The following is a 21,918-nucleotide window of genomic DNA, read 5'->3' on the forward strand; positions in this document are numbered from 1 at the left end:
TCGCAACGACAACATATATCAGTGGGTGAACATGAATGAACACAGCATTTGGAAATAGATAATCACTATGACAGATCAAACACCTGACACAACAGAATCATGTTTGAAATGGGGGATTGACTGTAGGGCTACATATTCTGAGAGAGGGAATAAGACCAAATGGGTTTGGATGCGTGCGGGGTTATCGGGATCAAAAGAAGAGCAATGGTTTGTCATTGGGTTGGGCTCGAGTACGCAATATATTCTCCCGTCATGGCAGAGAGATCAGATGGGCTGATTGTGAAAGGCGTCAACGTTAACAAGGTCAAATCATCCAGAGTGGTATATTATCGGGGTACATGTCATTCTTACTGAGATACTCTCAAAGAGGAGAAAGACAATCCATAACATGTGAATGTCATATCATCACATCTGTCTTTCTATATATAAATACCTGGATTCCCTCCTTCAAAATGTCATTACTTTTCCTAACCAAGCGAACAGATTCATCTCATTATCCATTCCAACAAACTTCATATCCAAATCACAACCCAACCTTCCTTACAAAATGCCCAACCAAACCCGCGATTGTGGGGACCTGAGAGTCACCATGACGTCAGAATACCACTGGGCTTGGGACAACAACGAGAACGGAACCCATCGAGGAGCCACCTTCTAGAACCCTGTACCCCAGGGAGATATGCGTACATTGGGTACAGTCTGCGTAGGCAACAAAACTACTGGGCGAGAAATTGGAGAGCCACACTCTTGTTTGGACCCAACCCAAATTCGACGAGTCCAAATCTGGCGGTCAAGAGACCGACTGATTTTACTAGATTGTGGTGGGAATCTAATGATCATTCTTGGCATATGGGTTCTGTCTGGCGCCCGTGAGTAATGTCTTTAGCAGTCTTGATTTTGTTTCTATTCTGAAGAAAAGAGTGGCACAAAATGAGGAGTAATCATACACTGACTCGGTTATTTACTTTCATAGAATTGCTCCACCTGGCTATGTTGCCCTTGGAGATTTAATGGTCTACAGTGTCTCCAAACCAAGTCTCGACTACCTCTGGTGCTTGCGAGCCGATCTCGTTAAACCTGCCAACTACTGGCCCTCTGATATATGGAACGACCGAGGATCCGGAAGATCCATAGACATCTCTGTCTGGGCGGTAGTCCCTGAAGCTATGTGCCTAAATGGCAAAGAGAAAATTCCCCTCTTCGCCGACACTTTTATCCACTCCGCCAGCTACAGTCCACCCGACACTGGACTCGCATTCGTACCGGTCCTAGACCTAGGAAACGAATCCAAAGAATTTGATCAATCAGTTCCAACCTTCACAAAAACTTCCATCCCAAACACAGGAAAAACTTATGCCATGGTTGAACAAGCCGCCGTCACTCTCCCCATGCGCTGCTTCTTCGCGTCTGACGACACCCGTACCATTGCCCAGATTGCAAACCCTTTTATATCCCTCAGCAAAGCCATCGCCTGGAACGTTGAAGGTGTGTACGAAAACGGTGGGAATGGAACTTTCTCCCGCGAACAACGCATCAAATACGGTATCTCCAAATCACAGACGGAAACCATGGAACATCAAGTTGGCATTACGATCACTGCTTCCCATGGGTTCAAACTCGTCGAAATGTCAGTTACGTTGAATTATCAGTTTACGCATACGCAATCAACGAGTTTTACGGAGTTTACGGAAACGGAGATTACGCAGAGATTTGACGTGCCACCCAAAACTTGTACGGTGCTTTTTAGTAAACATGTTTATCTGAAGGGGACAATGAAAAACGGTGGAACTATTTAGAGTGAGATTGAGGCAGTGGCAAATGAAGACGTGCATTTTGGTGGTTGCAATCTTTGATAGGGTTGTATGTGATGGCGATGGTGTATGGAAGTCTGTGACTGAGTGAGTTGTTTCTATCTCTCCTCCAAATTCCTCAAAGTCGTCATCGCTGATAGTTTTATGGAAATTCAGATCATAGCCAGCAAGATAGTAATCACCCAGTATTTACTCTCTCATTATTTTCTTTCTTTTACCATCACTCATTGTAAGCAGCTTCATGGTTTTTACATCATATTAAGTCGGATCAGATCAAATCGATTCAGAATAAGCGGAAAAAAAGTTGATTGAAAAAAATGTTATCGTTCTCTTCTATCGAATTCCTTGTATTGCATTGGTCTTTCAACCGAACTGTTTTCTTTCTTTAACTATTTGTCTTGCCTGGGCAGAATGAATATCAATGCTTCGCGACGATTGTGTTATGAGATTCCCTTACGTGACTTTGATTTACATCCAAGTGTGGTACACTTATCCACCGCCATATCAAGGAATCAATACATGCGAAGAGTAAACAACAGACGGCAAACATTTGATGATACACTACTTTGTTTGCTTGCTTTCCGAAATCGCATTTCCTTAGTACACATTCGCTTGTATTCAGATTCCCAGACCCTTATGATTCTCTTGCTTCTTTGCGAAAAATTGTCAATCCGAGGCTCGCTTGTTACAAGATAATCTGCTGACAGCTCGAATTAGATCTGCTTGTTGTGTGAGCCCAAGGTAAATAGCTTGTACATCACCTTATCAGTGAATGGAAATATAGGCGGGGTTGTAGGCTGTCATTTTTCAGTGATAAAAGAGAGATATGGAGGGATTCGCACTTTATTGCACTGCCGAATGCCAACTGAACGTTGGCCATAGGTATGGTTCATGGAGTAGTTGCGATCTAAATTGTAAACCCATTATCTATATTTCTTTCAATCTTTTCAAGTCAAGATGAGTATTTCTTCCGTCATTGAGGTTTGCCATCGTCATTTTCGTTCCCCAGCCTTTCCATCTTCCCAATTCCAAAGCCTAGCAGAGTATTCCTTTATCATGACACTAGTGTGATATTAAACTGAGATAGAACAATACATACCATTCAAAATATAGGATCACACCTCCATCGGATCTCTTCTTTTTCAAGAATTTTATCATATTTATTTCCAAAAATCCTTCGCAGCAGCGACATCTCATATTTATTACCCCAAACTCCAAAGCTCGCATGGGTAAATTCCCAATATTCCGGCTTAAATCCAGCACACTCCCAATCAATGATACCACAGAGCCGCCCCTGGTCCACCAACAAATTGGAATAGTGTAAATCGGAATGTGTAAATACTGACTGGTATCCGTGAGGTATGTTTTCTTCCCCATCATATATCTCTGCAAGTGATTGACCCTCGCCTACCTCACTGTACATATATGTATGGAGATCAAACTCGGTATTGAAAGGACCACCAGTTCGATTCGGTATGAGATGATCATACATAGGACCACCCAGCGTGTCAGAAAAAAGATAAGGAGTAGTATTTGGGATGTTTCTCAATTGTGTGACACATTTTCCGATATCATCCATAAACTGATTTCTTTCCGCATATGACATTAGATGAAATGAACGTCGAAAACTTTCCCCGCTTAGGCGTGTCATAACTAAGAAGGTGATACCTTGGCTTGAATCTTCCACAACATCGACGCTTCGAGGGGCTGGGATAGAGGTGTATCGCTCAACCATATTGAGAGCATTTGATTCATTCCATGAGGTCCCCTGTGTTCTTTTGATATGAAGACCAAAAGGAATTCTTTGAACCCATCGCACTTCTTCTGGCCCATACAACCATTTTCCAATGGTCCACATATGACGATAACAGCGCAATCGTATCGAGTCTGGTACCCACAACCACAAATTGTGAAAAGCTCGTTTGAAAATTGTGATGGGAGGTCCAAATGATTTCTGTAAGATGCTACTAGTAGGCTTCGGCCAGCCACGATCAATTTGATCCTCGATGCTGAAAAGGTGAAGAGCAGTAGTGAAACGGCGGTGGATATCAAAAAGAAATTTGCTTGGCAAAGGAAAATCTGTAGGATTTGTCGTAGATATCTCAAACCATTCTAGAGATCCAGAAAAGTGAAATCCGTTTCCAAAGAAGAGATTTTTGAGTGGCTCGGGATACTTGTATGCCAATTTATACTAAGATCAAAATCAACATTTACAAGAAACTGTGATCAAAATCATTTTACTCACCGTCTCCAGTTGCATAGCCCCGGTATCCACATCTTCAGAATCATCGACACTCTTCCGCACTTCTATGTGACCAGCCCGAAAAGCCTTATGCACACTCGGTGAAAGTAACCAAAGATTGCGCAAGGCAATTGCATTATCTTGAATCTGACTAGAAAGCAATGCATTCAACCGATCCACATTAGGTGTAGAAACAAAAGTTTCAAGGATGCGAAGTAAGCGTCCCTATATCGAAACATGAGAAATTATCTTACTACGCAAAATCATTTTTCACAAACTCACCTCTTCGGCGGACTCGATGTCTCGAAGAAAAGAGGGTGGTATCACGTGAGCAGACTCAACCGGTGTTGGCACCGGCCTTGTATTGCCCTCTCGAAACATCGACATGATGCAATACGGCCCATCTCTTTCTCTTACCAAAGCGTCAAGTGGCTTAGAAATAGGCTCGACAACCGTTACTATTAGTTGTCAGCATAGTCCAAAGACTAGTCGTCTTACTGACACCGGTTAGCTAACTTCCTCCAATCTTTCTTAAATCGGCGTAAATTATCTTCCACGTTGTTTGAGTCTCGGTCGATTATTGACTTTATGAACTGTGCGGCAAGTTTGGGCTCGACTGCTTCGTTGATAAAATGCTTCAGGAGTAAATGTTCAGTTGGTGACAGATCCGCGGCCGAGATTGCGTCATTGACGAAATCGACAGTAGCCATCACACAATACATATGCTCAATCCAAGTTGGAGAACCCGACCAAAATGGATTGTTGGTTTTGAAGGTGCTGATATTTCGTCAAGGTTAGAGGACGTTGATGTTGATATTGTCATATTCTTGATTGGCCAGTGCACAAACACCCTGCAGGCTGCGGCTCGCGTAAGGTAGGGCAGGTAGGTACCTACCTAGGTATATCCATTCAGCGAGGAGTTTGTAGTGACCTAGGCACTATGAGCATTGTCAGTCATAATTTATTAACGATGATAATCATTATTGCGTGCAATCAAGCAAAGTGATAAGTTATTACTAGAATTAAATGACTATTCCGCACAAGCAAATTTCAACCAGTCATCCACAATATAGCTAGCTGCCTTCATGATTGCCGATTTCATGTCTTGCTTAAATCTAATTTCCCTTGCTGTCTTTCAGTCGATTAATTTTGCTAAAATCTTTGCGTAATCACTCTCCAAGCTTCAGTTCTAGTTTCCACATCCACCTTGCTCTCGCCCCTGACTATCTCTTTTGCGAAATGAATTCAGATATGGAATCGCAGACCCCCTTAATTTTGGAACGCGAAAGTCTATACATCACACTGAACGGACTCGATAACGATGAGACTCATTTCCATTGGGGGTTGTATCTGTGGAAAGATCTTGCTGCCAAATCAGATGATATTGGAAAATACTTTCATGCCACTGACAGAGATAGTCCGCACAAGTTTTCGTATGAAGATACACGCCACTGTGATATACGAGGAGCCATAAATTTGCGTGTAGCATTGAAGATTGCTATCGTCAAGCCTGCACACTGGGATAGGCTAGGAGATTTATTGAGCCGGGTACCCATTCATGCATCAACCACTTGCCGTACTTGGGTTTTGGAAGCACTTAAAGATCTTGATGAAGGCATGGTTAAGTTGAAGCATGATGGCATCAAAAGCATCGAATGAGAATGTCTGAAATGTGCAAGAATTGGGGAAAGGATCATCGAGCAAAGCAATCACTGCAAATTCTGATTATCTATCTTCTGTTGATGAGGTGGTTGTAACAAGTAAAAGAGTCAGGGAAGATGAAGGTTCATCATCGAACGGAAAGGTATAAAGCCATCAGATAGTAGTTAAGAATGTCAAATCTATGAACTTTTGGAGATTTTTAAGAGCCTGAAACAGCAAATCGATGTGGTATGATGAGATCTTTCGGATTATTGAAGTGGTTTGGTATCGATGCTTTCAGAATCTTGAGTATACGGGGGAAACTATGAGTACCTATTGGAAGCTATTTTGTACCGACTACTGGAAAATACCTATGCATCATCAGTAACATTTTGTACACAGTTTTCAGATAGATTGAAAAGCTCTAAGAGTAAAAGTCACCTCACATAGCATTCAAGAACCTATTGACCAGAACTGATTCATGCCGATCTTCAATTCTTCCAAACTCAGGATTACTCAACTGTAAGAATATCCGCCCGTATTGTAAAATATCAGACCGGCCCTCAAAATCTCACAGGTAACATATCCTGATTTTCAGCTTCCAAAAACGACTCATCAAATTTAACAACCAAAAGGTGTCATCCCCCACAACTTCACTTCGGCTTTCAATTCTCTCTCATACTTGTCACCAAATGCCCTCCTTATAAGTTCCATCTTATCCTTGTGCAACAAGATTTTATACATACCTAGATAGCCTTAGTAAACTCCCAATATTCTGGCAGAAATCCCGCGCATCTCCAATCTATAATCCCAGACACCTTTCCTTTATCTAACAAGATATTCGACCAATGAAGATCTGAATATGTGAATACAGAACGATGATTTCTGGGCACATTTTCCTCCCCGAGTGCTCTAGCAGGTGTAGAATTTATGTGACCCACGAGAAAATTGTTAAATTTGTCGAAGCTGTTGACCACGAACACGTGTCACCACGAGATACTTCTCATCTCCGTGTTCTGCAACGTCGACGAAACGTGGTGCAGGGATGGATGTATACTACGCAATGGGTTCGAAGGCGTTAGGTTCGTCGATTCCAGAACGTGTGATTTGCTCAATGTAGAGTTTAAAAGTGGCCCGGGCTACCGATACTGCTCCTGTAGGTCCATGTAGCCATCTCCCTAATCGTACCAAGTAGTGATAGCAATATACACGTGCTGTAGACGGTAAACACAGCCATTAGCTATAAAAAAGTTGCCTAATTGGGGGAAAGGGAAAATCCGAGAGTAATCCCAGGCGTCGATCCTTTGGCCAATCTTTAGGAATCTTGTCAATAACAAAAAATTGATATGATGCAGTGGCGAATCGAGAATGGACTTCGAAGAGATGACAGCTCGGTAGTGGAAGGCGTTTCACATCAGGTGCGAATTTTTGCGTAAACAAGATGTTATATTCCCATTCCGTGCCATCTCCAAGGAAAAGACTGTACCAGTCTTCTGGGAAGAGCCTATACAGCCCGTACTATTTGAGACGTTTCAACACAGAACTCAATTTGTGGATATCATTGCTCACCATCTCCTCTTCTTCGAATCGCTTGATACCCCGGTAGGGTTTTAAGTTTATTGCAACATGTCCCCCCCCCCCCCCCCCCCGAAAAGCCTTATACATACTCGAGGTGAGGAGCCACAAATTTTTGAGATAGCTTTCGTCATTTTTCACTTGGTCTGAGAGGATGGTACGCAGCCGTGCCACATAAGAGGGTGTCAGAAATGCCTGTAAGATTCGAAAAAGGCGCCCCTGACGCTTGTTGGTATGATGATATCTGATTTTTGCTAATCATAAGTGTAGTAATTGTAAACCACTTCGTTGGCCGATTCAATTCCGTCAAGCATGGTTGGAGGGACCACGTGCGCCGATTCGTGTATCTGGAACCAACTAATGCTCTGCGCACATATAATGGCACGCATCAGCTTGAAAAATAGATACCTTACACAAGCAGATTTAGTACTGGTTTGTCCATCATCATGCAAAATTCCATATAAAAACCATAACCCGCGCTATTTATTCCCCCATCGTAATGTGTACGATCATCTAGCCTTAAATTCATATCTAACACCTACTGTTTCATTCCCTTGTCCTGGAAATGTCCGGAAGTAGTAGCACCCTCCGAAATTTGTAATTCGATATCAACGATCTCTATATTCCCCTCTCCAATTCAATGGAGAAATTTGCATACCATTGGGGATTATAACTTTGTACCAGGCCTGATGCAGGAAGAACCTACCATGTCAGTAATACTGAAACGGGGGTTTGGAGGATTCTGCAATTAAAGACAACTGTACGCTTAGTAGATCTATCACACTAGTGTACGCCATGAAGATTGCCGTGATCGATGATTACATGCAAGAGGCACTCGAAGAGAGAGTAACTTAAGTTCCTGTAGAGGATAACCAGTTCGCTACGTTGACCTGTCGCACATGGGTTTTAGAAGCATTATGGGCCCTCAACGAGGAGGGCTACATCAAACCTACCAACAAGGTTCGAATGATCATAGAGAAGACCTTATGTTGGACCAATGAAAATGCACTTCGGGAGGACGTGACTATTGCCGCGAGGGCTTGGAGCCAAGCGTATGATACTTAGTCTTTTGAATGGGTTGAATTCCGAGGTTAAAGCTGTGCGGGTGATCTCCAGTGTCGTATCTATCTGGTTATTGGTAGCCTTCGAGGAATGTCTATGTGGCATCCCGAGTATGGCAAACTCCGTCGGATCCAGAATTTTATATATTTGGTAGGAACGGAAAGCTGCCCCATGACGAGTCGGAGTATAGATAGCGCGCCAACCCGATTAACTTTAGGCACCGGTTGCTGTAGTTGCTCCCGTTAGTAGCCGTCCCGTATTTACTAGTTTTATTCTGCTTGGCCGTTTACGTATAATCAGCTAAGATGAGAACAGCATCTCAACCAGTGAGAATCATAATAAAGTCAGTTCCACACTCGATTATACATGTCGCGTGCACGCAAACATGAACGAACATAAACACAGATTGAGGTGAAGGTACACCTTCTTTGATATACAGGATGCCTTGGGGATATGTCATTGCATAAAATGGAAGACATCTTCTTAACGTGGAAGTCCTCGTGTTATTTACACAGATTCAAACTGATCGTCGAAAGAATATAGATAGAAGCTATGGTATGCACAAATCAAAACGAAGCAAACAGAAAGAATGAGAAAAATGAAAGTCGATGTTGTCTCCCGGCTATGCATGGAGAACTCCGTTCAGTTTGCAGGCATATACGTCTGTAAATGCCACTTCCCGCCCACCTGGTTTCTCGTTTGATAACAAGACCACTCAAAACAACCTATTTGCTGCAAAGCGCTTCTTCTGTTCAGCCATTCAAGTAGGTACCAACATTTGGCTTAAATCAATCACCGGATATGCTGTCAGAACAAGCCGCCATCAAATGAACATCTCACCCTATGTGAGTTCATTGGTCTGAGGGGTCGTGTGTAGTACAAATCTGAAGGCTGTGTAACGCCAAGAATTTTCCGTTTGCAGCGTTACGCGTTTGTGATTCCGCCATGTGCGCGATTAATTCGTTCAATGATCCAGCACCAATTGAAATTATTTGTGTCTCGCGGGCTTGCAAGTGCCGGGAACCTAACATGATGAACCGTAAAGCAATTCGGTGAGACCCTAGTCGAAATTGAACATCTACTCCCACACTCTTCATTTTGCTCCAAAAAAGCAAGTCACTTATCTCTTGCCGAAACTTTCATGAGGCGGCCATAGTAGCTGGATAAATAAATAGAGCAATCCAGTCTGTGCCAACTAAAAACTAGTGGCCGAGCCATATGAAGGTAAAACTTGGAACATAGAAATACCTAATACTTAATTATCATCATGATAAAATCTAAGGAATTTCCCAAGAACTTTCTTTTCGGCAGCCGTGAAGATTATATCCTCAAAACACAACTTGAAAGCATATCTGCCGAGAGAGAAGGAAACGTGGAATTCACCGCCCAGAATACTCAGTCGATGCATTCTACCTTAGCCCCGCCAAATACTCCTTGGTCCCCCAAAGACGCATCTCAAGATCACCAAGACTCACACAAGGGTCAAGAAACCCATCCGAATCTTGAAGATGGACACCATTCCAGTATCAAGTCCCAATCTAAAATGGCTTCATCCTCGGACGAAAATTTTGAACACTGGAAAATGATCGCTATCAACTCCCAGAAAGAGAACCAGAACTTGAATTCTCAGCTTATCGAAATCAAGGCTCAAAACAAAAATTTGATTGATGCACGGAACCGACGAGAAATCAGCAAAGGTTCAACTGAGACCATTTGGTACGCCCTTCTACAACAAAATTGGCAACAAGTTCAGCGAATCAAAGAGTTGGAGAAAGATGCAAGTTTTAGAAATATGGACGGGCAGCTCGAAGTACGACTAAGTTCCAAACAGATCGGTTCATTCATGGAAAGAATGAGATTGGCCCTGGAGTCCATGATGCACAAGAACGGTATCAGCCTACGCACCAATATGGATATTTTAGACACCAATACTGATCTCCAGCATCTTTTCCATCTTTTATATGGTGCCGAAACGAATTTGGGACTTGGGAAACTCATGAAGAATCTAGATCCACAGCTCTTACTTCGTGGTCTCGCATTGGCAGCGGTGAAGCAGTGGATTTTTATGACAGACTTTCCAGTATTCGAGGAAAATCGCTTGTCATTGGCGCAAATGAAAGTTATCTCACAAAAAGGTATATTGCGAAGTCCTCTTCGTTTTTTGCAGCATGCTAATCTTTCAATGCTTCAATCTTCAAGGCGACTGGAAATATGCTCACAAACTTGCGCTGGAGAGCTACATCAGTATAATACGGGATCCCTCTTTTTCGGAGAATGATTTACGCGAGGAGACACAGAATCTTGTGTCGAGATTTGCCAAGGCCATTGCTCCTCTTTGCAAGCCTCCGCATAATTCTGAAAAAATTCTCGGTAATATATGGGTCGATTCAGAAGGCACAGTTGGAACGTTATTTATAACAGCCTTGACTTTCAAAGCCAGTACTGTTGCCACTGGGCAGCAGTATGAATTTGTTATATACCCACCAGGAACGGCAACAACTGAAGCTTTGCCTGTTTTTGAAAGCCTTGTTGCATCCGAGCAGCCAGGAAAGGACTTGACTTGCGAAGTTTGGAGACATGCTTCTCTGTATGCTTATGAAATAGAGACTACTTCAAAATTGAATGATCCTGAAGGTATGATGATCAAACCAAGCAATTTCATTGTCCATGAGGCAGGAGTGCGCGAGAAGAAATCCTGCCTCAAAAGTGAAGTAGTAATTTCAAAAGGTAAGACAACACTCAAATTGATGGAGAATCACGGACAGGACTGACAATCGCTCAGACTTTGACGAGAGCCGTTGGGATACCGATGAAGAAATCAATTTACGAGCAAAAACTGGACTCGGGAAAAGAGAAAAAGCCAACAGAGGTGTAAAGGGCCATCAGATCAATGCAGACGTTGATGATACAGCAAATCTTGGGAAGTTCACCACGAAGAATGGATTGCAGCGGGGCATTGGGCCACCGATAATTGATCAAACAGGTAGATATTCCCAGGAACCACTCAAGCAATGTGGTGAGACACCTAGAGAATCATCATCCTATTGCTCGACCTGCTTGAACTTGTACCCAGAAGCAGTCCTCGAAGAGCACCTAAAGAAAAGTAAGTTACCTTGTATTCGAACTAACAGAACTAACAGAATGCAGGACCTGTTTGGTGCCAAGCTCCTTGCTCTATATGCAGCGGGAAATATACCCGGAAGTCCGACATTGCTAAGCATAAACGACACCAAAAGAATCAAAGAGTCGATGCGGAATTGAGCGGTACCAAAAAATTGAAAACATCTCCCCTCGACTTTTTAGTAGAAGTCGCAAAAAAGAAATTGGATGCCGATCGGGTGACAACAGTCGCGAAAGCAGAATTACCACAAAAGAATTCTGGTAAATCGAGACAAATATCTAACAGGAGATCAACGCGGCTGAATGTCCAAGAAGGAAGAGCTCTTGGAGTTGAAGATAACATGCCTCCTGGAGTGATGAACGACAGTTCTCCTAAGGCGAATTGCAATGTTCCTCTTGAAGTGGAAGCTGAGGATCTCTGCGACACCTCTGCAGTCAACGAAACTGAAACAAGACCAGTGACACCGAAGTCTTCAAGTTGTGAAAAGTGTGGGGCGATTTTTACATCTAGTGACGGCGTTACCAGACACCAAAGAATGAAAAGTATGGTAGAGCTATGTACTGTGTTGATCGATGAGCTAACAAACGACCTTAGTTTGTAAGGCGTGCCCTAAGTGTGGAAATTGGTTTGGCCGCAAGCAATTGCTCAGACATAATTGCAACCAACAAAAAAACACAAATCCAGACTGTGACAAAATGGCCCTTACTGAGCCCCATGGGCTTAGCGGGGATGAAATATCTGCTGCAACCACGCAAGCTAGTCCTGAATCGCCAGGTGATCCAGAAACGGAGAGCCTGAAAATATCAAATGACGATTGCCATGAGTTACAAGCGGATGCAGTCTGTAGTCAAACAAGCTCCCCTCTCTCCGAGTTTGAAAAGTCTCCTGTCCTTGCAATAACTCCGGTACAATATCCACCAAAGCGAACAAGGCTCTGTGGTGATCAAGATTCAGAAAAGCCACAGGCACAGAGGGATGGTTTTGGTACTGGAGAAACTGAAGACATGCGGCCGATTAAATTGCGTAAGTGAAATTGATTGTTGCGAAAACAATAGCTGACAACGTCAGGTCGATTGAATGTCATGCAAGAAGCGGCTACAATGACAAATCCCCCAAGTTTCTCTGATCAGAAAACACTCGAATTCAATGGCCATCATGTACAAGCACCGACTCCTTCTCGATCTACCACTTTCGAGGTTGAGAAGTGGCAGACTGTTGCTCCTATAGAATCCAACGAGCGGGGATCGGGAACGGATTTTAAGGTTCTCAACTTTGACAACTCTGCAGGTCCTCGGAACGCCTGGGATTTGGAAAGCGACTATATTGCCTTCGATTCTCATCAGGATGGTTTCTTGGGCTCATTGGGAGATTGCCAAAATCCTTTCAGCATCCATCAGGACTTCCACAATGAAAATCTTGTGCCTTCCTCAAGGTCAGCAGTGTGTATGGACGGATCTCGATCTCTCAATTTTTCTGCCCAGCCCCTTGCTTATGAAGATCATCATACCGCAGCGGGAAGACAGCCCCAAGGATCAACACACCCGGTGGCATACCATGTGACAAGAGAGAGAGATTTCGGTAATCCCCAGCGAAAATCTAGTAACGCCATCGCCGATATTCTTAATGCTGACCTTTTGAATGCCGAAGGGATCAGCTATAGTTATTAATAAGGGGCTTTCATATGTGTGCGAGCGAGGTTGTTGGCAAACAGTCAGTTTCTTGCTTTATTTGACGTGCGAACTGAGTTGAGTCCTATGTGTGTACGACCCAAAAATCGCCACTCCCTGTTATGAGGAGTTGCGAGGAAAATGGTCAATGGAAAAGACGTTATTAAGCAAGCATTAATGAATAGCGATGGTCACAAATCTTTGTATGTCTAGTTGTATACCTACCTATCTAGGTATCTATGCTTTTGTCTCCTGTAACAAGTCGCTTACCTAGCTGGTGACTTGAATTTCTGTTCTGAAGTATGACAAACAAGTATTCTGTGAGATAAGATTGAGATGAGAGTCTTATTGTTGTTGGGGCATCAACCTTCATACGTCAGGTTGGTTTCGAAACGACTTGTGAAACTGCAGCAAAGCCATATCAGGTCCAAAGGTGCGTAAGCAGTAAGCATAATGAAACAATAGAAGTGATGGATGAGATGCAAGAGTCTGAAGTATTGTACAGTAGATGGGAAAATTAAGCTTTTCGCTTCTGACAATTACTGAGACCAATTTAAATCATTTAGCCAAAACCCTAAAAATAGATTTTTGCTTAATGAAAAAAGAAATTTTAGAATCTGTATAGTATGTTTATAGAAATCTTATAAAGACAAATAAAATTCAATCTTATTAAAGATTTTTTATAAAAGAAATTATATTATTAAATAGCCTTTAGAGCTAGCTTTATTTATATATTTTTAGAATTCATTTCGAAATTTTCTATAGGAAGTGTATTAATTTTAAAATTCTATTTTCAAATAGTTTTTTTTATAATATATAGATCACTTGATAATAAGCGAAATAAGTTTAGTAAGAATTCCTTATTTCAAACTTATTTCACTTAAATTAGATGACTAATATAGCTTTAATTACCTTAGTGGGGGTTGCTAGTTTTTTATTATAGTGTCTCAATTGTAAAAATTTATTAGAACTGTGATATACGAAATTTAGTATATTCACAGAGTTATATTTAATATTATATTATATTCGAATATTATATTAAAATGAATACTGTATATAAAAATAAAACTATATAGAGAAGTGAAATTGTATATGAAAATAAAACTGTATATAGAAGCAAAACTGTGTATAGAAGTAAAACTATATACGCGAAACAAAACTATATACAGAAGTAAAACTATATATACGAAATAAAACTATATACAAAATAAAAAAAATCCCCACTTTTCTTTTTTTAAAAAATATCATTATTATTATTCTTTTTTTCCTTTTTTCTTTTTATTCTTTTTATTCTTCTTCTTTTTTTTATTCCTCTTTTTTCTTTATTCTTCTTATTCTTTTTATTCTTAATCTTTTTCAAATTATAAGTAGTATATACTATTACTACACTATTATCCTATATAATTTTTTTAATAATCAAATTCAATTAAATTAGATTATATAATCAAATTTATTTTTATTAATATATATCTCATCTAAATTAATATTAATTTCCTAATACAATACTAATTTTTTAATATAGTATTATCTTTCCAATATAGTATTATCTTTTCAATATAGTATTATTTTTCTAATATAGTATTATCTTTCTAATATAATATTATCTTCCTAATATAGTAATATTATAATTATAATTTAATTTTATATATAGTTTTTCTATATATACAGTTTTATTTCGCGTATACAGTTTTACTTCGTGTATATAGTTTTGCTTCGCATATACAGTTTTGCTTTCGTATACAGTTTTATTTTATATATATAATATTTTCTTTTAAATACAATTTAGACACTATAATTAAAAACCAGCAACCCCCACTAAGGTAGTTTTTATAATATTAAAGAAGAAAATATTTAATTTAGTATATAATCTTAAAGAAGTTTATGAAATGAAAAGAAAAGTAACAAAATTATTAATTAGAATTTAAGGAATCGATTAGTATAATTACTTTTGAATTATTTTGAAATTTGAAATAAATATCTAATATATTATAATTCTAATTATTTCAATTATATCTGTTTTATATTAATATCTCAAATATTAGGTATTATGATTAATCAAGTTTCAATTAATTAAGCTAATCTTTTTAATAATATAGAATTTTTTAGATTTAGTATACAACTTTAAAGAAATTGATAAAATGAAAAAGAAAGAGATTCTTTTATTAATTAGAATTCAAGGAATCGATTAATATATTTCTTTTTTAATTATCTCAAAAATTGAAATTTTTATTCAATATAATAGTATTCGAAGAGTAAAAAGCCTGATATTGAAATTGAAATTTATTCAAATATTATTATATTAGATATAAATTTCAATTTTTGAGATAATTAAAAAAGAAATATATCAATCGATTCCTTAAATTCTAATTAATAATTATACTTTTTTTTTTTTTTTTTATCAATTTCTTTAAGGTTGTGTATTGAATTGAATACTTTTTTCGGTATAAAAGCATACCACTAAATTCTAAATACATTTTTAGTTTAAGCGAAAATCTATTTTTGGGGTTTTGGCCAAATGATTCAAATCGGCCTCAGTACAATGCTTAACTTGACATGGCAAGGTTTGCATCTTGTTGTTGTTTGTACGATATGGTTCACGGAGAAGATAATCAGAGATCTTCACGCCGTCAGACATGAAGCATACTAGGTAGGTACTATGTCAGTAGATTGGATACCGGCATCCCTCCGTACCCAGGTAAGTACGAGATAACTTCATTCTTCATGGTGATCAGGCCAAGTCTGGTTACATCCTCCGCATTGACGACCTCTCTTGCGCCCAAGTTCCAAACCCTGTCCGATAACGTAGCGCCGACATCTTTTGGAAAGACTCCATAATTCCATATCCAGATACCACACTCACATATGCAAGAATACCTACTTAGAACACAATTGACACTTAATAATTGATATATTTCCTATGCTTCTTATTTGTTTTGAGTTCAAGAGCAGAACGGGCAGTTCGTCGTATTGATTGATTTGTTCTCACTTCATCTATCTACCGCGGTCAGACAAAACCAACACATATATACGGCTCCCGCGCCTACTTTCACATCTGCGGATCCCATCGTGTACTCGGTTTAATTGTAGGACTACCTAGGTGGATTCTGTACATCGCTCCTACCTCAGACACCATCTCACGCTTTATTTGGAAATTTGTTGCATACGACTGTTCCATCGCATACTGCCATTCTGGCGTTTGGAAAAATCGAAAATCTCTCAGGACTATCTATAAGATCGACCACCATTCCTTCTGAAGTCTGCGAAAGGGAAATTACTAAACAAGTGATCGTCTTATCGAATTACGATATCATCGTTCATGTACATGGGTTGCCAAAATTCAAGCGCATCACTTATCTTCCTCCAGGATCAAGGTTTTCGACTTCCTGCAACGACTTCCTGCATCGATTGAAGCGGCCCGCAGTTAACACTACACGTCTTTGCCATTCATACCTCAGCCTACTAGGTATCAATCTTACGAATAGCTTATCTGCAAACTTAGAATTGGAGAAGCACAAGCTTTGCCGCAGGAGAAAATGGAGGTTCCTCATTGTGAGATCTTTGCTCGAGGATCCTCAGAATCATGGCTAATATCGCTCAAGCAACTTTCACATTAGCCAAACCGGATCGGCGCGGTCGAACATTCCCGCAAGCTATTGCACATCGAGGGTACAAAGCTGCGAATCCAGAAAATACTATGGGCGCATTCAGAGGTGCTGTCGAGATAGGCGCGCATGCGATAGAAACCGATTTACACATCACAAAGGACGGGGTCTTGGTTATTTCACATGTGTGTTGTAACCTTCAGGATTACATTTCTCGGTGAGAACGATGGCTAACGCGCCTCTCAAGGATCCAAGCCTTAAGAGATGTTTTGGGAAAGACGCAAAGATTATAGATTGCGACTGGTCGTATATATCTACCCTTCGCACTGTCCAGGCCCCTCACGAAGCTATGCCTCGCCTTACCGATCTCTTAGAATACCTCACTACACCTGGGTTAGAAGATATATGGATATTATTAGATATTAAGGTACATTTGCCGCTATGACAGTGTTAGGAGAGATTTCGAGCTAACGAGAGTAAAAAGCTGGATAATGATGCAGAGCAGTTAATGAGTTTAATCGCTTCATCGATTAGAGAGGTGAAGCCAACAAGACCTTGGAATCAGAGAGTTCTATTAGGCTGCTGGGCAGTAAGTCATTTCTTTCTTCTTACTCAAACCTTTCCTTATCAACTATCTTTCTGCGCATTTTTGAAGGGTTACTGACGGACATTCATGTAGGCCAAGTATGTTCCGCTGTGCGCTAAATACCTTCCCGATTTCCCCATAACGCACATTGGATTTTCAATAGGGTATGCGAGAGAGTTTTTATCCATACCTAATATAAATTTCAACATGCTGCGGCAGATTCTAGTCGGACCTGGCGGTTCTAAATTTATGGCCGATGCCAAAGCTGCAAAACGATCTATGTTGGTGTGGACTGTTAATGAAGAGCAATGGATGAGATGGTGTATCAAAAATAAGATAGATGGGGTTATCTCTGATGACCCCAAGAAGTATCTGGAAGTGTGTGAGAAATACGATTCTGCAGATTCGAAACAGCCTGGCTTCGGGCTCAAAGATTGGGCATTGATTATATGGTTTAATTTATTGGCCATGCTATTTTCATGGCTATTCAGGTACAGATATGGCTTTAAAATAGACAAGAAAAAGGTTAAAGAAGGTTATGAGACATCGAAGCGCAATGCGGCATTGTCTTCGTGACACATCAACTCTAGAATATTTTGGAAATTAACAAGTACGCATGAGTTTTGCCGACTTTTCATCCCATAGGCTTAATGTGATTCACCGTAGGAAGGTCGAAGCACATTGGTTATCAGAGTGAAAGTAGTGAAGAAATGGAGGAAATCTGTCGAATGACGATGGTGGATTCGAGATATTCTGCCTGACGCCATTGGAAATACTAATTATGATTCAATGTCAATAGCAGAATTTTTCTCGTTCCTTCGTTTTGATCTATTGTTATTGGTTTCTTTACAGCAAATGACCCTTTACTCCTTGAATCACCAGTTTCCTAGATCCCAATCATCATTTCTTTTAGTAAAGAATCATACTCGCGTTGAATATATGTAATTTATCACTTGCAATATGTCTTCAGACTCTTCTTCTTATTTAATCTACGCAAGAATCAGAAATGTGCAATACATACACGATAATTCTAAAGTGTAACCACAAACAAAACTACACTTACCGCTGCCCCTTGTATCTTAGTGCGCTACGACAAAGGTGCGTTAAAACCCCTCCAACTATTGTTCATTACTTTGTGAACTGCCGCAAGTGCCGAGGCCAGGATAGTGACAACTTTGTGGTACACTGGGTGGAGAGGGAAAGCGAGTCTACTAGTAGTACTTTTGGCGGAAAGGAAGGGAACTGGAGAAAGGGTGAGGAGAACAACTATATGTTGGCCATAGGGACGTTTGAAATTGTGGCAAATGGAGATGAGACTGGCAGGGTGAGGGGTGTTAGGGTATATGAGAATGGAACGGAAGAGGCACGACGCGAGAAGAAAGGGCTGAAGAATGTTTCTCTAGATCTTTCTGGAACAAACAAGGCAAGGTTCGACGCTGAACCATCGCACGATATATACGACCAAACAAATGTAGGCACGCAAGAGCTCAAGCTTGACGGGCTGAGAACGCAAAGTCTTCCAATAAAGGGCAAACCCAAGAAACCCAACGTATTTGGTAGTCTACGGAAAATGATCGTTCGGCCGAGGAGTGAGCAGGACACCGCGGCAACAGGTGAGCATAAATCGCCCACACAGGGTACTGCCAAAACAAAACTCAATAGGTTCAATACAATCACTGGCGGTTTCCGAGGAGGCAAGAAAAGCGAAGACATGGAAGAAGAGGGTTCTCTATCTGCGTCGGTAGATGATCGGAAGGTTGATGATGCTACGGGGTACGAGTATCTTACGCCTAAAGAATTTCTCGACCTTCATTTTCAAGGTGTAGTTTCAGGCAACAGTAGTACGGATGTTACGATATCAAATGCGATTTCTGCACCTATCGATATACCTCAAAAACGTCAAGGTGACTCATCACAGAAGCGGACTGCCGAGAAGCGTGCTGGAGAATATATGAGCGAAATCGGTCGAAATCCCTTTGCGGACAATTCAGCAGTTGTCGACTCCTATATTAGGGATTCTGCAATCTCCGACGTCGAAAATAGCTACCAGGAAGGGGCATCAGAGCGATGGAGTCATGGTACTCAGTCAAGTGAACAAGGAAGAATGAGCCGGGAAACCGAGTTCTCTCAAGCTGATGAGGAACGAATGGAGATCATTACCGAGGCAATCGATGGAGACACGATTAATCTAACGCCGGACAATATCGATGACGTACTTGCAGTTTGGAAAGGAGGGTTTGGAACTTCAAACCATTCGTCACCTGATCACATACCTCATCGGCCTCATGCTTTGAGTCATTCGGTACACTCTCGCAGTATTGAAGCCTTGCCGATGCCTATACCTTTTCGTTCTCAAGGTTCAAGTTTAGATGTCGCGGGCTATAGTGCGAGCTTACCAAATGTTCAGGAAGACGAGAAGAAATTTACCAAAACTCAGTGGACGCAGGAGAATGTTTCCGAGAAAGTATCTTCCGCGCCTTCTGCAACTTTGCAGCGTGCCGTGGACTTTGTTAATCCGCCGAGGTGTTTTGATATGCAGCATGAAAACAATACGACGAAAGAACATCTTCGGGAATTTGCTTTGCCTAAGAGGAGCAATACGGTAGATGCACCACATTCTCAATGCCCCCAGGAAATATCAAAAGAATTTCCTCCTCAGGTTTTTGCTTTACCCAAAAGGAGTAATACAGGAGATGTACCATATTCTCGACAAGTCTTGGACAAGAGGGACGAACTTCCTCGCGGTTTTTCTTTTCCTAAAAGGAGTAACACAGAAAATGTTCCACATTCTCGACATCCTCTGGCTAATGAAATCACCCAGAGCAACACCCTCACCAGTAGTCCTCAGGCTTCAACAAGAAGCCAACCCGCATTACCAGATATACAAGAACCTGCACAAGAAACCATCGCTGGTACTCGATACTCTTTTCTGCCCTCATCTTCTACAATTCTATCCCCACCTCAGAAAGGCAAACAAAGCGAGCAAGGTCGCCAATCGCCCCGACTCTGGAATAGGAAAGGTACACCCATATCAAAGCCCGAAACTCGTGCAAATCCACTGGTGCCAGAGAGAACAATTGATAGAATTTCTACCATGACAACCATTTCACAATTTATACCTTCGCGAAACGAGGGGCTTGATGAAGAAACTACGAAGAATGCTGTTCCTCCTTCTAAGACATTCATGAAAGCGCCTCGACGACAAATGGGTAGTTCAAACGTGCAGCAACCTATTCAGAATCCTGTGATGTCTATTCCAGACGTCCCTGCAATTCCAAAAACTTACGCGAAACACGTAGCTGTTCTTCCTAAGATTGGTAGAGATGCAACTGGCAGGTTTTCCGTAGAGCATATCAAAGAAGACAAGCCAGCGCGCATGGGTAAGGAAGAACCAGGAGAAATATCGAGGAAAGAACCGGTAGAAGATCCGATAGATATGTACGCGAATTACACGATAGGAACTTGGGATGCTGTGTTGAGGAATAGTCCGGGGGAGGTGAGTCCTCTTAGTTCGTGTGAGGATTTGAATAGGATGGTGAGTCCGGTGAGTCCTGTTGAGGGAAATGCGAGCGGAAAGGCTTGGGATGGGGAGGGCAGGGATGGATGTTTGAGTGGGGAGATGCGTGAAGAGAGTCCGGGTCTGTTGTCGCAGCTTATACATCCGTCTACAAGATCTGCCGCACGCATACCCGCTACAGTATCTACCTCTCAACATCCACCTCTTTCTCTCCTCACTCCCCCACAATCTCCACTATTCCTACAACGCACTCCCCAGTCAACCCTCTCAAACACAACCCCCCCCATTTCTCCCCTCCACAGCGATCCCAGTATCCCCCTCATCCGACCTCTCCAAATCAGGAAAAAGATCCCACCTCCTGCATCAATGAAAACCGAAACGGAGAATTTGCAAGAGATCGAGGCACGGAGGAGACAGAGAGAGCAGATGGAGGAGGAATTTAGGAGAGCGGATGAGAGATTGAGGAGGTTGAGGGATGGGAGGGGAGGTTTGTGAGGGGGTTTGTGTTGGGAACTGGGAATTGGGAGGGTGGGGGGTGGGAGTTCTAGGGGAGCGATGGATGGAGTGGAGATATAGTAGGATGAGGCGTGCGAGATGATATGTGTGGAGAGCAGGGCATGATATTTTGGTCTAGGAGAAATGCGTACGGGAGTAGATATTAGATAATGGCAGCTTGAGAGTAGATTGGATCGGATCAGATTGGAATTGGAATTGGAATTGGAATTGGATATTGGGAATGATGGTTTGGTATACATGCGCTGGATTTAGGATATCAGAATACAGTGTTTTGAAGCTATGCAAGGTTATGGATGCATGAATGGAAGGATGGATAATATACTGCTATTGCTACTGCTACTGCTACTGATATACTAGCTGGCGCTGGTTGGAAGTTGTGTTGGTTGGTTAATTTCACAATTGGAATGTGAATTTACTCGAGTTTGAGTGTTTTGTGTTTTTGTTGTGTAGATCTGGGGATGTGAAATGAAGTAAAGTGACATATACGAGGTTCTGTTTAAGGGGTTAGGAGAGAGAATTGTGGTACTATCTATGGGTTTGGTGCTGGATAGACGGAGACAAGTGGATAGATACATGAG

At 41.3% G+C, this 21,918-nt stretch overlaps 6 protein-coding genes across 6 annotated transcripts; 4 read left to right on the top strand and 2 right to left on the bottom strand.

Moving 5' to 3' along the window:
• Positions 1–252: 252 nt before the first annotated feature.
• Positions 253–1,796, top strand: EAE98_009847 (uncharacterized protein; the record flags this gene model as incomplete). Its single annotated transcript, XM_038957468.1, has 3 exons — positions 253–321; positions 484–869; positions 974–1,796. The coding sequence occupies 3 exons, from the start codon at positions 253–255 to the stop codon at positions 1,794–1,796; spliced, it is 1,278 nt and encodes a 425-aa protein (XP_038806176.1).
• Positions 1,797–2,913: 1,117 nt separating this feature from the next.
• Positions 2,914–4,763, bottom strand: EAE98_009848 (uncharacterized protein; the record flags this gene model as incomplete). The annotated part of the gene is made up of 4 exons (XM_038957469.1): positions 2,914–4,002; positions 4,057–4,278; positions 4,336–4,511; positions 4,556–4,763. The coding sequence occupies 4 exons, from the start codon at positions 4,761–4,763 to the stop codon at positions 2,914–2,916; spliced, it is 1,695 nt and encodes a 564-aa protein (XP_038806177.1).
• A 2,167-nt stretch (positions 4,764–6,930) lies between these two features.
• EAE98_009849 (uncharacterized protein) lies at positions 6,931–7,531 on the bottom strand (the record flags this gene model as incomplete). Its single annotated transcript, XM_038957470.1, has 2 exons — positions 7,264–7,531; positions 6,931–7,212 (listed from the first exon to the last, which is right to left on the bottom strand). Exons 1-2 carry the CDS (start codon positions 7,357–7,359, stop codon positions 6,931–6,933), a joined length of 378 nt encoding a protein of 125 aa, XP_038806178.1. The 5' UTR covers positions 7,360–7,531.
• Positions 7,532–9,598: 2,067 nt separating this feature from the next.
• Positions 9,599–13,313, top strand: EAE98_009850 (uncharacterized protein; the record flags this gene model as incomplete). The annotated part of the gene is made up of 6 exons (XM_038957471.1): positions 9,599–10,466; positions 10,531–11,058; positions 11,114–11,434; positions 11,479–11,994; positions 12,047–12,475; positions 12,521–13,313. 6 exons carry the CDS (start codon positions 9,599–9,601, stop codon positions 13,117–13,119), a joined length of 3,261 nt encoding a protein of 1,086 aa, XP_038806179.1. The 3' UTR covers positions 13,120–13,313.
• Positions 13,314–16,652: 3,339 nt separating this feature from the next.
• On the top strand, positions 16,653–17,883 carry EAE98_009851 (uncharacterized protein; the record flags this gene model as incomplete). The annotated part of the gene is made up of 5 exons (XM_038957472.1): positions 16,653–16,668; positions 16,719–16,906; positions 16,969–17,148; positions 17,206–17,310; positions 17,401–17,883. 5 exons carry the CDS (start codon positions 16,653–16,655, stop codon positions 17,881–17,883), a joined length of 972 nt encoding a protein of 323 aa, XP_038806180.1.
• Positions 17,884–18,313: 430 nt separating this feature from the next.
• Positions 18,314–21,319, top strand: EAE98_009852 (uncharacterized protein; the record flags this gene model as incomplete). Its single annotated transcript, XM_038957473.1, has 1 exon — positions 18,314–21,319. The coding sequence occupies one exon, from the start codon at positions 18,314–18,316 to the stop codon at positions 21,317–21,319; it is 3,006 nt and encodes a 1,001-aa protein (XP_038806181.1).
• Between the last annotated feature and the right edge of the window lie 599 nt (positions 21,320–21,918).

Source organism: Botrytis deweyae (genome assembly GCF_014898535.1).
Source record: "Botrytis deweyae strain B1 chromosome Unknown BDEW_031, whole genome shotgun sequence".
Taxonomy (NCBI): Eukaryota; Fungi; Ascomycota; class Leotiomycetes; order Helotiales; family Sclerotiniaceae; genus Botrytis; species Botrytis deweyae.